Source organism: Tamandua tetradactyla, chromosome X (assembly GCF_023851605.1).
Source record: "Tamandua tetradactyla isolate mTamTet1 chromosome X, mTamTet1.pri, whole genome shotgun sequence".
Classification (NCBI taxonomy): Eukaryota; Metazoa; Chordata; class Mammalia; order Pilosa; family Myrmecophagidae; genus Tamandua; species Tamandua tetradactyla.
The window spans coordinates 160,312,853-160,326,628 of NC_135353.1; the positions used below are offsets into that span (position 1 = coordinate 160,312,853).

Below are 13,776 nucleotides of genomic sequence, written 5' to 3' on the forward strand. Positions count from 1 at the left end.
ATTTCCCTCTTGAAATTGAAGCTCAGAGAGGTGGAGTGAGTTGCTTATGGTAAGACAGCTAATAAGAACTCCAGCTCTGAATCCAATGCTTATGATTCAGCTATTCACTTGTTTATTTATTTATCCATACATTATTTCTTCCACAAATATTTATTAGATGCCTCCTAGGCCAGTCACTGTGTTAACCTCTGAGTTAAAAAGATGTGTGTGATGTTGTTCTTTCCCCAAATTACCATGTTGACACAGACAGATGTGTTCACACATAAAAAACAACACAAACATGTTTCTCAGAGAGAGTAGAGGTGCTGTTAAGGGCACAGAGCAGTCCACCTAAGCCAGCTTTGCATTCACAGAGGTGATGTTTCAACTGGTACAGGCACAAGGTATAAAAGACATCAGATTGAGGAGGGGAGAGACACACTCCAAGCAATTGCTTTTTATTATTTCTTGTTCCATGCTTCTCTGATTTCATAATCTTGGGTGTCACTGAGAGAAGTTTAAAATTAATGAGACTGTGTTCTATCTTTTATGGTAATTTTGGGAATAAAGAATTAAGGATTGAATTGAGAAAGCATATGGTTAAATTTCATGAGCGAATTCTTCCTTCTAAAGTCTTTTTTTTTTCAAGCCTACTATACAAGAAAAGGAATTAGGTCTCTAAGATGGGTAATTTTCTCTATTGCATTTCACAGTTTGAACCCAGAATTCCTCCAGATTACAAAGCAGGAAACTTCTATTTAGAAATTTCATAACTAAGAAACATAAAATTGCTATTGTTCAACATGATAGTATAAAAATTTGTTGTTTGAGCAGGTAAGAATATGTTTGTTCTTTTGTTCTTTTCTGGAAAATATTGTATGAGATTCCTGTGGAAAGAGAACGTTACAACATTAGACCTTTTTATACTAATTCAATTAAAAATCAAATGATACAATGTACCATCAGTTCATATTGACCTGAAGTGTCCTCTGAAATTTATTATGCCATAATTTATGGTTGTTCTGTACCTCCACACTCAGCTTACTGTAGCAGCTAATGGATGAGAGACCAATACCAACTTCCCTCCCCAAAGTCCTGCTTTTGCGTCCAGCACTACCGTTACTGTAAACAGAGGAGACTTCTCCTCTCACCCCAACTCTATACATAACCCCAGCTTTTCTTAAATTAAGATAGTAATTTAATTACTTTGTTTTTGTTAGTAAAAGTAAGATCTTCCTTGAGGAGCAGTTTTAGAAAGATCAAATGAAACTTCAAGGGAACAGACTGAACTATCTATGAGACCAGCACCTGCCAAGGCCACTGAGTGATTCCTGTTCTGTTGTAGTGCAGGACAGAAACCCTGCTGCATACAGACACATCTGAGTTTCAAGTGGCTGTGACTCATGCCATGCACTCTTCTGGGACAGCCCACCATTTGGGTATTTATAACATGGATACTTAGGCCTTGATCTCAATAAATGGTAGTTTAATGAATGAAGCCTTGGAGCAAATCACCTAACCTATCCGGTTTCATCTCTGTGCACACTGGAAACATTCCTTTGAAAGCGTCTCTGTTCCCAGAAATGTATTGTCCTCGGAATTCTATCCCTGGCCCCTGTCTTCTCATTCTGCATACGTCCTGGATGAACTCACTCATTCAAATGGCCTTATAATCTGCATGTTGATAAATCTTAAATCTACAGCTTCTTACCCTTCCTCCTGTTTTGTGTCTCTCTCCCTGCCTCCTCTGTCTTATCTTTCTTTCTCTATAACAGTACACCCTTTTCATTTTCAAGAGTTCTGTATACTATAGAATATAGTTTTTCTTGTAAAATGCAGATAAAAGACAGAAAAACAACAACAACAACAACAACCCAAACAGCAAATAAAATGAATAAAAACAAGGCCAAGATCCCTGAAAGGTCTTCAGCCTGGGATCCTTCTTTCTTGATGAATTTAGTCTTTTGTCTCAGAAGTTCTATCAAATCATCTCTCAAATCATCTGCTCCTTTCCTCTCTCCTCATCTCCAAGTCCTCATGATTTCTCTTTTCATTTACTACGATTGACTGTCCATTGATCTTCCTGACCTTGTTTTTTTAGTTTTTGTTTTCTATATTCTGTTACAGATTAATCTCCCTAGAAATCTGCCTTTGTATTGAGATTCTCTCTTTCCTGTGTAGCATGTTGGGTGGCTCTGTTTTGTGTATTAGCTCATGTACAGTCTAGTCTCCCTCCAGCACTTCATGACTTCAAGCCGAGGGTCTTATGTTACCCAGGCAACTTTGCTTCCCATTCCTAAAACCCACCTTCTAGACCTGGGCTGCTCAATATATAGCCACTACTTGCATGTGGCCATTGAACCCTTGGAATTAAGCCTTTTAATTTATTTAATTTTAATTAATTGGCATTTAAATTTAAAAACTGAAGCAGCTCTGTCAATGTAGATGCAAATATTAAAGGAAAATGATTTTTTTTTGTATTTGATTCAAATAATGGGAAACATTTTAGTATGTGTGGAACAACTTGAGTATGTGATTTCACTTTTTCAATTGTAAGTTTTATGATGCCTAGATGCAGATCAAGTATTTCTGATGACAATTTAGCATCCAAATTGAGATGTGCTGTGTGAAAAGCACATTAGATTTCAGAGATTCAGTACAAAAAAAAATGTAAAATATCTCCATAAATTTTGCATATTGAGTATATATTGAAATAACATTTTGGATATATTGAGTTAAATGAACTATGTTATTAAACCAATCTCATCCGTTGCTTTTTACTGTTTTTGATGTGGCTACTAGAAAATTTAAAATTACGTATATGGCTTGCATTATATTCCTATCAGACAGTGCTGTTCTAGGGTGATGAGGCCATTTTCCTGATTCCTTCGTCCTTTCAACTTGATTTTCTAGAGCAGATTACATTTTAATATTTCTTATAAACCATACCCCTATCTTCATAAATAGCTCACACTTGTTAGGTAACCTATTCAAATGAATGGCTTAGAAAATGTGATCCAGGCTTCTACTTCCTCTGAGTGTTTTCTAATGTTGTTCTTTGCATTCAAATTATCCTTATTTAATTCCCAAGCCTACATATCCTTCTGGATCTAACTGAGGAGACCTACCCTGCCTCACCCCTGTGTGTTCCTTGACTACCTTTCATAGGTATAGGGTTTTTTCTCTCTCAATTCCTCTAGCACTTAGAGTTAGTTTCTACCCACTCTGACTCATTACAATACTCCATACTGCTTTGCATTGCTCTGATTCCTTACATACAGATCTCCCCTTCCCTTCTAGAAAAAAATTTAAGTCACTTGGGTCAAACGCCATACTTTTTCCCTCCTCTTAAACTCCCTGTGAATCTGAAGTACCTTTTTTTTTTTTGTTTAACAACACAAAGGTTCAATGAGGATTAGTTGATAAATAACTCAGTGAGGGAAAATTCCAAATAGTCTAAATGTGGCTGTGGTAGATTGAATTATCATAAGGTTTGTTGAAACTTCTACTAGCTTCCACAATAGCTTCTGGCACCTACTACAAACATTGCAGTAACCCAATCAATTCAATTCTGACTCTAACTACTTAGAGTTAGGCCAGGCTCCAAATGTTCTGGGTCATTCTCTACAAGATAGCCCCAGCCACCAGTAACAAGTTTGAGGGCCCAGGTCACCTGCACTTCTGACCAACTGGCTACAAATTTGGAGACTCCCGTCATCTTCTCGGGTTCAATATTTCATTCGAATGATTCACAGAACTCACTGAAAGCACTATACTTACGATTACAGTTTTATTATAGTGAAAGGAAACAATTAAGAAGAAGCCAAAAGAAGAAAAACATAGGGTGAGGTCTGGGGAGGTCCAGGAGGGTCTCTACTGTAAGCTTCTATGTCCTCTCCATGTGAAGTCAGAATGTATCACACTTCTAACACAGAGATGTATCTTATCAATCGTGGAAGATCACTGGTTCACACCCAAAGGAATGCAAATTAAAAACACATCTAAATTGGGGTGCAACCTCTAAATGTTTTGAATTTTCTGCGATAGGAGTGTCTTTTGTTTTTCGTAGTGGGCCAGAACCACACCTAATAGTTATAGAGAGGATAGGGCCAGACATACCTGTAGCCTTAGAGTAGGATATAAACCCACTGTAAAGAGAAACTCTTGAAGACATTATTTATAGTTAAGGTGTGGCCTAAAAAATGAGGGTGGGTCTTAATCAGGATTACTGAGCCCTTAAAACAAGAAAGCCATGAGGAGGAACTGGGAGCTGGAAGTCAGCAGAACCTGGCAGAGAAAGGAGAGGACATCACCCTGTAAAGCAAGGCAAGGGTACAAGCCAAGGAACCCAAAAGATCACCAATAGTCCACACCAGAATATTACAGACTTTGGGGAGAAAGCATCATCACCTTGATGACATCCTGATTTTGGACTTCTGCTAGTCTCAAAACTATGAACCAGTAAATTCCCATTGTTTAAGCCAACCCATTGTGTGGTATTTGCCATAGCAGCCTGGCAAACTAAGACGGTACCTTTATTGAGTTGCCAAAAATTAAAAATATAGAGAGATTTATATTTGTGAAGTCATGCAGTAGTGGAAAATCAATTACATGGAGTTAAGAAAATAAGGTTTAGTTCCAATATTCCCTAGGTATCTGACCTGGGTAAGCACACTTCATCTTTCTGGGACTGAGTTTCTTCACTTAGCAAATGGAATTAGGTAACTACGGTACATTGCAAATCACATATTTTATAAGTCTATGATGGAAATCTTTCTCAAATGCCTTATACGCTACTCTGAATTTTTAAAAAATAGAACATGCTGTATAGAAATTAGCATTTTTTAAAATGTCAGAGTCATTATTAAGAATGTCAGTTTTTCTGCACTGACAATGTAATGCAGCTAAGAGGTTATTGCTATGTGTATGGCTGCTTACTCTCCAGAGCATGTGGTTGTTATTTTTTAATTAGTGCCTGCCCTTTAATTTCCTCTTTTAATGTCAGACTGCACCTGTCACTTCTTGCTCTGTCATTAGTCCTGTCTATTATACTACCTCCCTGTCCCCATCCCAACTTAATTTGATATTTCTTGCTTATCGTGTGTCATAGGGAAACCTAATGATGATAAGCTTATTTGACCTATGTCTGAAATTGGTCATTTAGTCCTTCATGAGCCATTTATTGGGTGCTTATATCTGTATGCAAGGTACAAGATGGTATAGGGACTGAGGAAGAAATAATTTTCTAAACCCCATCTTAATAACCTTGGGGGTGCTTTACAGTGAGAAAAATACCTGAACTTTAGTACAGGACTTTTGCAAGCTTTTTTCTTTCTTTTTCAGCCTTCAGCACCTTTCCAGATGGCTGAGTTTCCCAGACAAGTTACTTGGGCTTACTAATAATAATGGTTAATTAACATAGTGAGGAACTCTTATTGGAATATGCAAAGAGAGAAGTAGAACAAAACAGAAAGTCCAGAAATAGACTGGGTGTATAAGGGGAGTTGTTTCCCAAAACAGAAAGAAAAAGATGTGTTATTTAGTCTCATTTAATCCCTATAATAAGCTGATGAGCCAGATAACATTATTATTCCCATTTTATAGATAAGATACAGAGAGGTTAAGAAACTTGCCTAAGGTCACAGGAAAAAATAAGTGGTAGATCTGCGAAAGAGGGTACAATCTCTGATCTATTTCTACCTGACCTCAATTCTCCACATCTCTTCTCTTAGGAGATGATCTGAACCCTTCCTACATCCCTCTAGTGATCAAAGAAAGCTAATAGAAAAGTGATTCTCAACCAGGGATAATTTCACCTCTCCAGGGACATTTGGCCATGCCTGGAGACGTTGTTTGTCACTATGACATCTATTGAGTAGTGGTCAGGGAGACTGTTAAACATCCTACAATACACAAGATAGCCCCTACAACAGTTATCCAGCCCCAATTGTCAATAGTTCTGAGGTTGAGAAACTCTACAGTAGATAAAAGAAAGCTCTCAGCCCCTCACTAGTGATGGATGGATTAAGATAATGTATTTGAAGTCTATTTTTTATTCCTTTTTTTCATTCACAACAGACTGAAGCAAGGAACAAGTGGGAGGAAGTGGGAAACGGTTTTGATGCTTGAAAATATTTTAATTTTGTCTTTTCTATAGGAATGGCAGTTAGATCTAAAAATCTAATGTTTCTGTAGTAGTCATTGCTAATATTTACCAAGATTTCTGATCCTCCTGTTTTGTTTTGTTTTTTGGGTGGGTCACGTGCCCTCTTGAAGTTAGGCATAGCCACGTGTCTGAAATGTGAGTTATGGATTGATGCATTTAAAAGCCAGCTTGTGATTCTCCATGTTTTCTTTTTATAACACAGCAGCTGTGGATCATGTGCTGATATGGAAACACCATAAAATCCAAGCAGCATGGAATACTATGTCAGTTCATGGAGAGTAGTGATCTTGCCCACCCCCCAAGATCTACTGAAGACATTGTATGAGTAAGAAATAATCTTTGATTGTGTTAAAATTACTGATTATTTGGGGGTTGATTATTGCTATAGCATATTCTATCCTATTCTGACTAATGTATTTAAGTTAATTAGAAAGTTCTCTGAAATCCTTGAACCCCAACATTTTAGGCCATTTCTTCTGCTCTGGGAATTAGGATATATTAATAGTTCACATGCATATCATTTGCACTGCTTTCTCAAATTCTGATTAGCATTGAGGTCCTAGGGAAATGTTAGCCTCTATGAAGCTCCACTGAACTCTCCAGTAAGTGCCAAGTATTCTCCTATCTAGTTGTTGGGGCTGTCTGTGAAGGAATATTTTTTAGGCTTTGGAGATACACTTTATGTCTGAAATTATTTCTTTTGGCTTTAAAATATGTCCTGAATGGTGACATCCCAAGCTTGATAGAATTTTACCTGCCTATTATATAAATTCTATTATATAAGATACAATGTAAATTTTAATTAGCTTCCTAAATAAATTTTTAAAGTTAAGTTGCACTTTATTTAATTTCTAGATTAGAAATTATAAAAATCCTAGGACAGTGGTAATCAGTCTCTTCTCTTCTACACACTTTGCTTGCTCTTTCTCCCTATTTTTTTTTCTTTTTTTTTGTGTATGCATATGATGGGGTCACATTTCATTACTTTTCCATGTGAATTTCCCATTATTGCAGCACCATTTGCTTAATTTTTGTTTGTTTGTTTTTTGGGGGAAGTACATGAGCTGTGAATCAAACCCAGGTCTTCTGTATGGCAAGCGAGAATTCTACCAATGAACTATGCTTGCACCCCCTCTCTTCCTATTTTGAAATCAAAACCATGTTATTATTTCTCTGACTTGTTGGAAGTAATATATCTTTTTTTATAAGTTAAGGATCTGAAGAATAAAGACGAATCCTTTCTTTTTAAATTATCAGTAATTTCATAAAGTTACTTTATATCAATGTAATTTTTACCAACCCCCTTCTATAAATACATCCATTTTAGACTATATTTACATATTTATTATTGTATCTGTTCATTTATTCAAAATATTTACTTACTGCATAGTGAGTCTATAACTCATCATTGGAAATTTTCTAGTGAACGTCTTTCTTCTCAGGCCATGGCATCTCACCAGGATATTGGGCTCTCTTTCTTTTTACACTTTCCTCATGTATCCCCTCCCATCCTTTCTCAGGGTTCTTATTTCCTCTCTATCAAACTTTCCTGACTCTGTTCTCTTGAAACTCAACATTCCCCTTACTCTAATATGCCCTACATTTTTACTTTTCCTATCTTTAATTAAACTCTAGTCCTACTTTTTCATTAAAAAATATTGTAGTAATATGCATATATAACATAAAATTTGCCATTTTAGCAATTTTTAAATGTTTAATTCAGTGGCATTAATTACATTTACAATATCATTCTGCCATTACCACTGTCTATTACTACAACATTTTCACCACCAGAAACAGAACTCTGTGCCTGTTAAGCAATAACTCCTCATACCTGCTTCCCTCCAGCTCCTGGTAATCGCTCACCTACTTTCTGTCTCTATGAATTTGCTTATATTAGATATTTCATATAAATGGAATCATACATTTGTCCTTTTCTGTCTGGCTTATTTCAATTAGCTTAATGTTTTCAAGGGTTATCCATGTTGTAGCATGTCTCAGAACCTCATTCCTTTTTATGGCTGAGTAATATTCCATTGTATGGATATACCACATTCTATTTATTCATTCATCTGTTGATTTGACATTGGGTTGTTCATGTGTCAACATGACCAGGAGATGGTGTCCAGTTGTTTGGTCCTGCAAGCACAGGCCTGATTTTTATTGTGAGTATATTTCATGGATTTAAATCATCAGTAAGTTGATTGCATCTGTGGCTGATTACTTCTACAGTCAACTAAGGAGATTGCCTTCAACAATGAAAGGCATCTCACCCAATCAATTGAAAGCTTTAAAAGGAGAAGTGATGATATCAGCAGTCAGTAGGACAAATTTCCATCTCTACTTCAGCCAGCCTACTTTTCCTGGGAAATTCATTGCAAATCTTCATTGGAGTTCCCAGCTTGAGCCCTTCCCTATGCAATTTGGACTTGCCCATCCCAACTGTCAGGTGAGCCAATTCCTATAAAATAATCTCGTAATATTTACATTATATATATATATATATATATATATATATACTCCCATCAGTTCTGTTTCCCTAGAGAACCCTAACTAATACAGGTTGTTTCTACCTTTGGTTATTGTGAATATTGCTGCTTTGAACATTGGCATACGAGTATCTGTTTGAGTCCATTTTCAATTCTTTTGGATATATAACTAGAAGTGGAACTGCTGTGTCATATGGTCACTCTGTTTAACTTTTTGAGGAAGTTTTTTCCCACAGTGGCCTGTTTCCATTTTATAAACTTCAGCTAGGCATTCTGCCAAACAAAGATCATCTGTTCTGGGTAGATGCTCCCTAGTAACATGTGCTTTCAGATTAGCATTTTCTTTAATATGATTACATTGTTAGACAATGGGACTCCCAGTCACTAATTTCCACAATGAAGAGGAACATTTCGCAATGTCTGGAGACATTTTCGGTTGTATCAAGGCATTCTAGAAGGATAAGAAGGACCAGAGACTTTGTGGGCAAGAAGAGTATCATGTGAGGGTATGGGGTATTGCTGAGTTGTAGACTATAGGACTGGAATGTTACTAATGGGCCATATATAGAGGCTCTTGGGATGTTTCTTGTGTGTAGAAGGAAGCTATTGAAAGATGGAAAGTAGCAGAATGTCGTGCTCACAAACTGCATTTTAGGAAGATTGCTTTGACCATGGTCAGAGGGCCACAATCAGAGTAGAGTCAGGGAGAACACTTATAAGACTTTTAGTACAAAAGGAAATAAAAAATTCTGGAGCCAAGGCAGTGGCAGGGGTTAGGGACAGGAATAGATTTGAAAACTATCAAGAAATAGAACTGATCAGGCTTGGCAGCTGGTTGGGCAGATGAGTCAGTGAGAGGAGGCAGGTCAGGAGGAATCTAGATTGAGCAGTTTAGGGGTTATGGGTGTCATTCTCTGGGATAAGGTGCCATTCTCTGAAAGAGGAGCAGTTTCGGATGGGGGTGGAGAAGGCCATGAATTCAGTTATGCCCATGGTTAGTTTGAGGTGCCTGTGAGACACCTTGAAGATGTCAAGTAGGCAGCTATAGACCAGCAGACTTTGGCACCTTAACATTTAACATGCTGGGTTTTGGACGTTCTTGAGGGCCATGACATTACCAAGGTGTGGACATCAATCAAGAGGTGAAAAATTGGTATTTAGGAGTGAATCATGATAGGCTATGAATGAGACACACACATCTACTTTGAGGATCAGGAAAGTTCAGAAATGATGGACTCAGTGGCAGAAAGGAGAAGTGGTGATGGCCAATAGGGAGAGAAGGAGGAGACAATATATCCAGTTTAAACAAGTGGAGTTTGAGGGAGCAGAGTGATGGACGGGGGACATATCCAAAGCCACTGAAAAGTTGGGACTATAGGTTGGGTGATATCAGGACTGGAGTTGTAGATCAGAGAAACATGGGTCTAGTTCATTTTGCCAAACCATACAGCCTTTGATTTCTTAGCTCTGTTAAATGATGTGGAGCTGAGAAGCAGGCTGTGGCATTTGGAGTTTGCTCTACTTTCTCCAAGGCACCCATGTCAAAACTGGCAGAGGCAGGTATCTCTTTAATATCTCTGAAGGGATTGTGGTAATACATTTGGAAAAGATAATGAAATATAATCCACATCAGCAAAATTATATCTTTGTTATCACCACATACTGTAGGTGGAAAACAAGCATGGCATTTGGAGCTGGAGGACACGCTAAATTTTTACTTCTGACACTTGAAAATTTTTTCTTATTTTAACTTTACTGATATCTATGTGATAACCCTCCCCCTACTTCCCCCCAAAAACTTGCCAGAGTTTCTTCTCCTCCCTAACACCCCCCCAACCCCACCCCATACCCGAAGAGTTCTTACTAGGTAATTTATCTCAGAAAAGCATTTCAAAATTTAATTTCTTCATTGGTGAAGAAACACATTTAAAATATTGAGTGGTGAAAGGAATTCCTGAGGTTAAGACAATAGATTAAACTGGAAACTTGTTCTGTAATAACATTTGCTGGTGCCAAGTTTATTGCTGAAACCAAGTGGTATCTCTGCTTTGTCCCTGTACTGTGTATGCCTGTGAGTAGTCCACAGACAGATCTTAAAATCTCTAGGTGATCTGCACGCCATGTTCCTAGGAATAAAAATCACTCCCTGTAGAAGAACTTGAGCCTGATTCCTCTTAACCAAATCCTTTTTACATATAAAAATCAATCAATTACTTATAATCACAGGAAGATCTGTGAGATTATGTCCATGGCCTGGCCTGGCTGACTCTTCTCTACCCATGCAAACCTCTTGGCTCTCAAACTGAACCTCAGTTGTCATACTAGAACGACAGGAACTTATTCAAGTGTCAGCAGTACTTTAGATCTGGAGATAGCAGCATCTGTGCCCTAATTTTCTCAGAATTTCTTGTATTCAGTGCATTTGGTATCTTCTCTTCTTCTGAAATTCATTTCAAAGGAGCATGGTAAAGCCACTGCCTGATGACTTGAAAGGAGAGGGTTGATTGATTGAAGGTTGTTCTAGTTTGCTAGCTGCCAGAATGCAACACACCAGAGATGGGTTTTAATATTGGCTTTTAATAAAAGGGGATTTATTTCATTAGTTCTTCAGAGGAAAGGCAGCTAGCTAACTTTCAGCTGAGGTTCTTTCTTATGTGGGAAGGCACAGGGTGATCTCTGCTGGCCTTCTCTCTAGGCCTCTGGGTTCCAACAACTTTCCTCAGGGTGATTTCTTTCTGCACCTCCAAAGGCCTGGGCTGTGCTGTGAATGCTGAGATGAGGTATGCTGAGCTGCTTGGGCTGTGCTGCATTGAACTCTCTCATTTAAGCACCAACCAATTAAATCAAACATCATTCATTACAGCAGGCATGCCTCTTAGCTGACTGCAGATGTAATGAGCAACAGATGAGGTTCACATACCATTGACTCATGTCCACAGCAATACAACTAGGTACCTTCACCTGGCCAAGTTGATAACTGAATCTAACTACCACAAAGGTCTTTACATTTCTTGAACTGTATAATTGCACTTCATCTTCAAAAACAGAAAGAGGGTACCAGAATCAATTGTCTAACATAGTTTACCTGAATGTCCTACAGGCATCTCAATTCAGTTTGACCCAAAGTGGACTTATTATCTCTCCCCACAGTGTTGCTTCTCCTTTCGTATTCTTATCCTGATGAATGGTAACACCTACATAGGCACCCAATTGAGAAGCATGGGAGCTCCAAGACTTCTCATGCTTCTTCATCAGTTTCTAAATTGTCTTGATTCTATCTCTTTAAAACCTCTCATTTCCCTTCTCTCCTCTGCTTTGTTGTCAATTTTATTAAGATCTTTACCTTGTCTCACCATGTCATTGTAATAGTGTACTATTAAGGTTTTCTGCCTCCAAACAGCTTATCACCTTGACAGCCAGCTATTGAACTGACCTTTCTATACAGCAAATGTTATTGTTTTATTATAACTTAAGACCCTTCAGCCATGTGACCCAATGTCTCAGCCGCATCTTATAATGTTATGCCATCCTATAACATCAAGTTGCTTTTCATTTAATGTGTCTTTGCACATGCCTTTCTCTCTGCTTTGAGTGGTGCCCTGCTCTCCATCCCCTCATGCCTGACTGGCAAACTCCTAGGTTTTTTTTTTTTTTGGTACACCCTTTATATAGCTTTCTCAAGTGTTACCTCTTACATAGTACAATTATCAAAAGCAAAAAAAAAAAATCCATACCATATTATTAATTAATCTATACCAGACCTTATTTAGATTTCACCATTTGGCTTATGAATGGCCTTTTTTTTCTGGCCCAGGATCCATTTAGTTGTCATGTCTCCTTAGTCTCATCCAATTTGGGACTGTTCCCCAGTTTTACGTTGTTTTTCATGGCCTTGAAACTTCTGATGAGTGTCTAAATTTGGTTTGCCTGATGCTTTCTTGTGATTAAATTCAGGATACACATTTACATTTTTTTTAATTAGAGAAATTTGGGTTTACAGAAAAATCACATAAAAATACAGCATTCCCATATACTCCCCCCCTTATTCACATTTTGCATTAATGTGGTATCCTTGTTACAGTTGATGAAAGAATGCTATAATCGTAGTGTTATAGTCCATAGTTTACACTGGGGTGTATTTTTCCCCATGTACTACCCTATTATTAACACCTTGCTTTAATGTGGTACATTTGTTATAATTCATTAAATAACGTTTTTATAATTGTGTTATTAACTAGTCTCCATCATTTATAATAGGGTTCAGTGTGTTGTACAGTCCTGTTTTATCTAATAAATTTTATTCTAGTAACATACATATGGCCTAAAATTTCCCCTTTTAACCACATTCACATATATAATTCAGTGCCATTAATTACACTCATAATGTTCTGTTACCATCACCATCATCCATTTCCAAAACTTTACAATCAACTTAATAGAAATTTTGTACAAATTAAACATTAACTTCCCATTCCTAACCCTACTCCAGCCCCTGGAAACCATTTTCTTGATTCTAACTCTATGAGTTTGCTTATTGTAATTTCATACCAGTGAGGTCATACAATATTTATCCTTTTATGATTTCACTCAACATAATGTCTTCATCTATGTTGTTGCATAAACCAGAATTTAATTCCTTTTTACTACTAAACAATATTCCCATGTATGTGTACACCACATTTTGTTTAACTATTCATCAGCTGATGGACACTTGGATTGCTTCCATCTTTTGGCAATTGTGAATGATACCACTATGAACATCAGTGCGCAAGTATCTGTTCAAGTCCCTGCTTTCAGTTCTTTTGGGTATTTATCTGGTAGAGGGATTTCTGAGTCATATGGTGAGTCTATATTTATCTGTCTGAGGAACTACCAAATGGTCTTCCACAACAGCTACTTCGTTTTACATTCCCAATAGCAATGAATGATTGTTACTGTTTCTCCACATCTTCTCCAACACTTGTAATTTTTTTCTGTTTTTTTTTTTTTGTGTATGCTTTTGAAGTGAGCACCTGATGTGGGTTTTTTTTTTTTTTTTTTTGGCATGGGCAAGCACCAGGAATCAAACTCAGGTCTCTGGCATCACAGGTGAGAACTCTGCCTGCTGAGCCACCATGGCCCGCCCTCATTTTTTTTTAATTG

The 13,776-nt window shown here is 37.4% G+C and overlaps 1 protein-coding gene across 2 annotated transcripts in view; it reads left to right on the forward strand.

Annotated features, from left to right (window-relative positions):
- The window catches only part of FANCB (FA complementation group B), a 62,638-nt gene extending 56,126 nt beyond the window's left edge, over positions 1-6,512 (forward strand). Inside the window, exon 11 of one of the 2 annotated variants that reach the window (XM_077146700.1) lies at positions 6,348-6,512. In XM_077146700.1, the coding sequence (XP_077002815.1) occupies positions 6,348-6,368 (21 nt within the window). In that variant the 3' untranslated portion in view covers positions 6,369-6,512. The remainder of the gene's footprint in view (positions 1-6,347) is intronic. The other variant, XM_077146701.1, reaches the window with a different exon arrangement.
- The last annotated feature ends 7,264 nt before the right edge of the window (positions 6,513-13,776 follow it).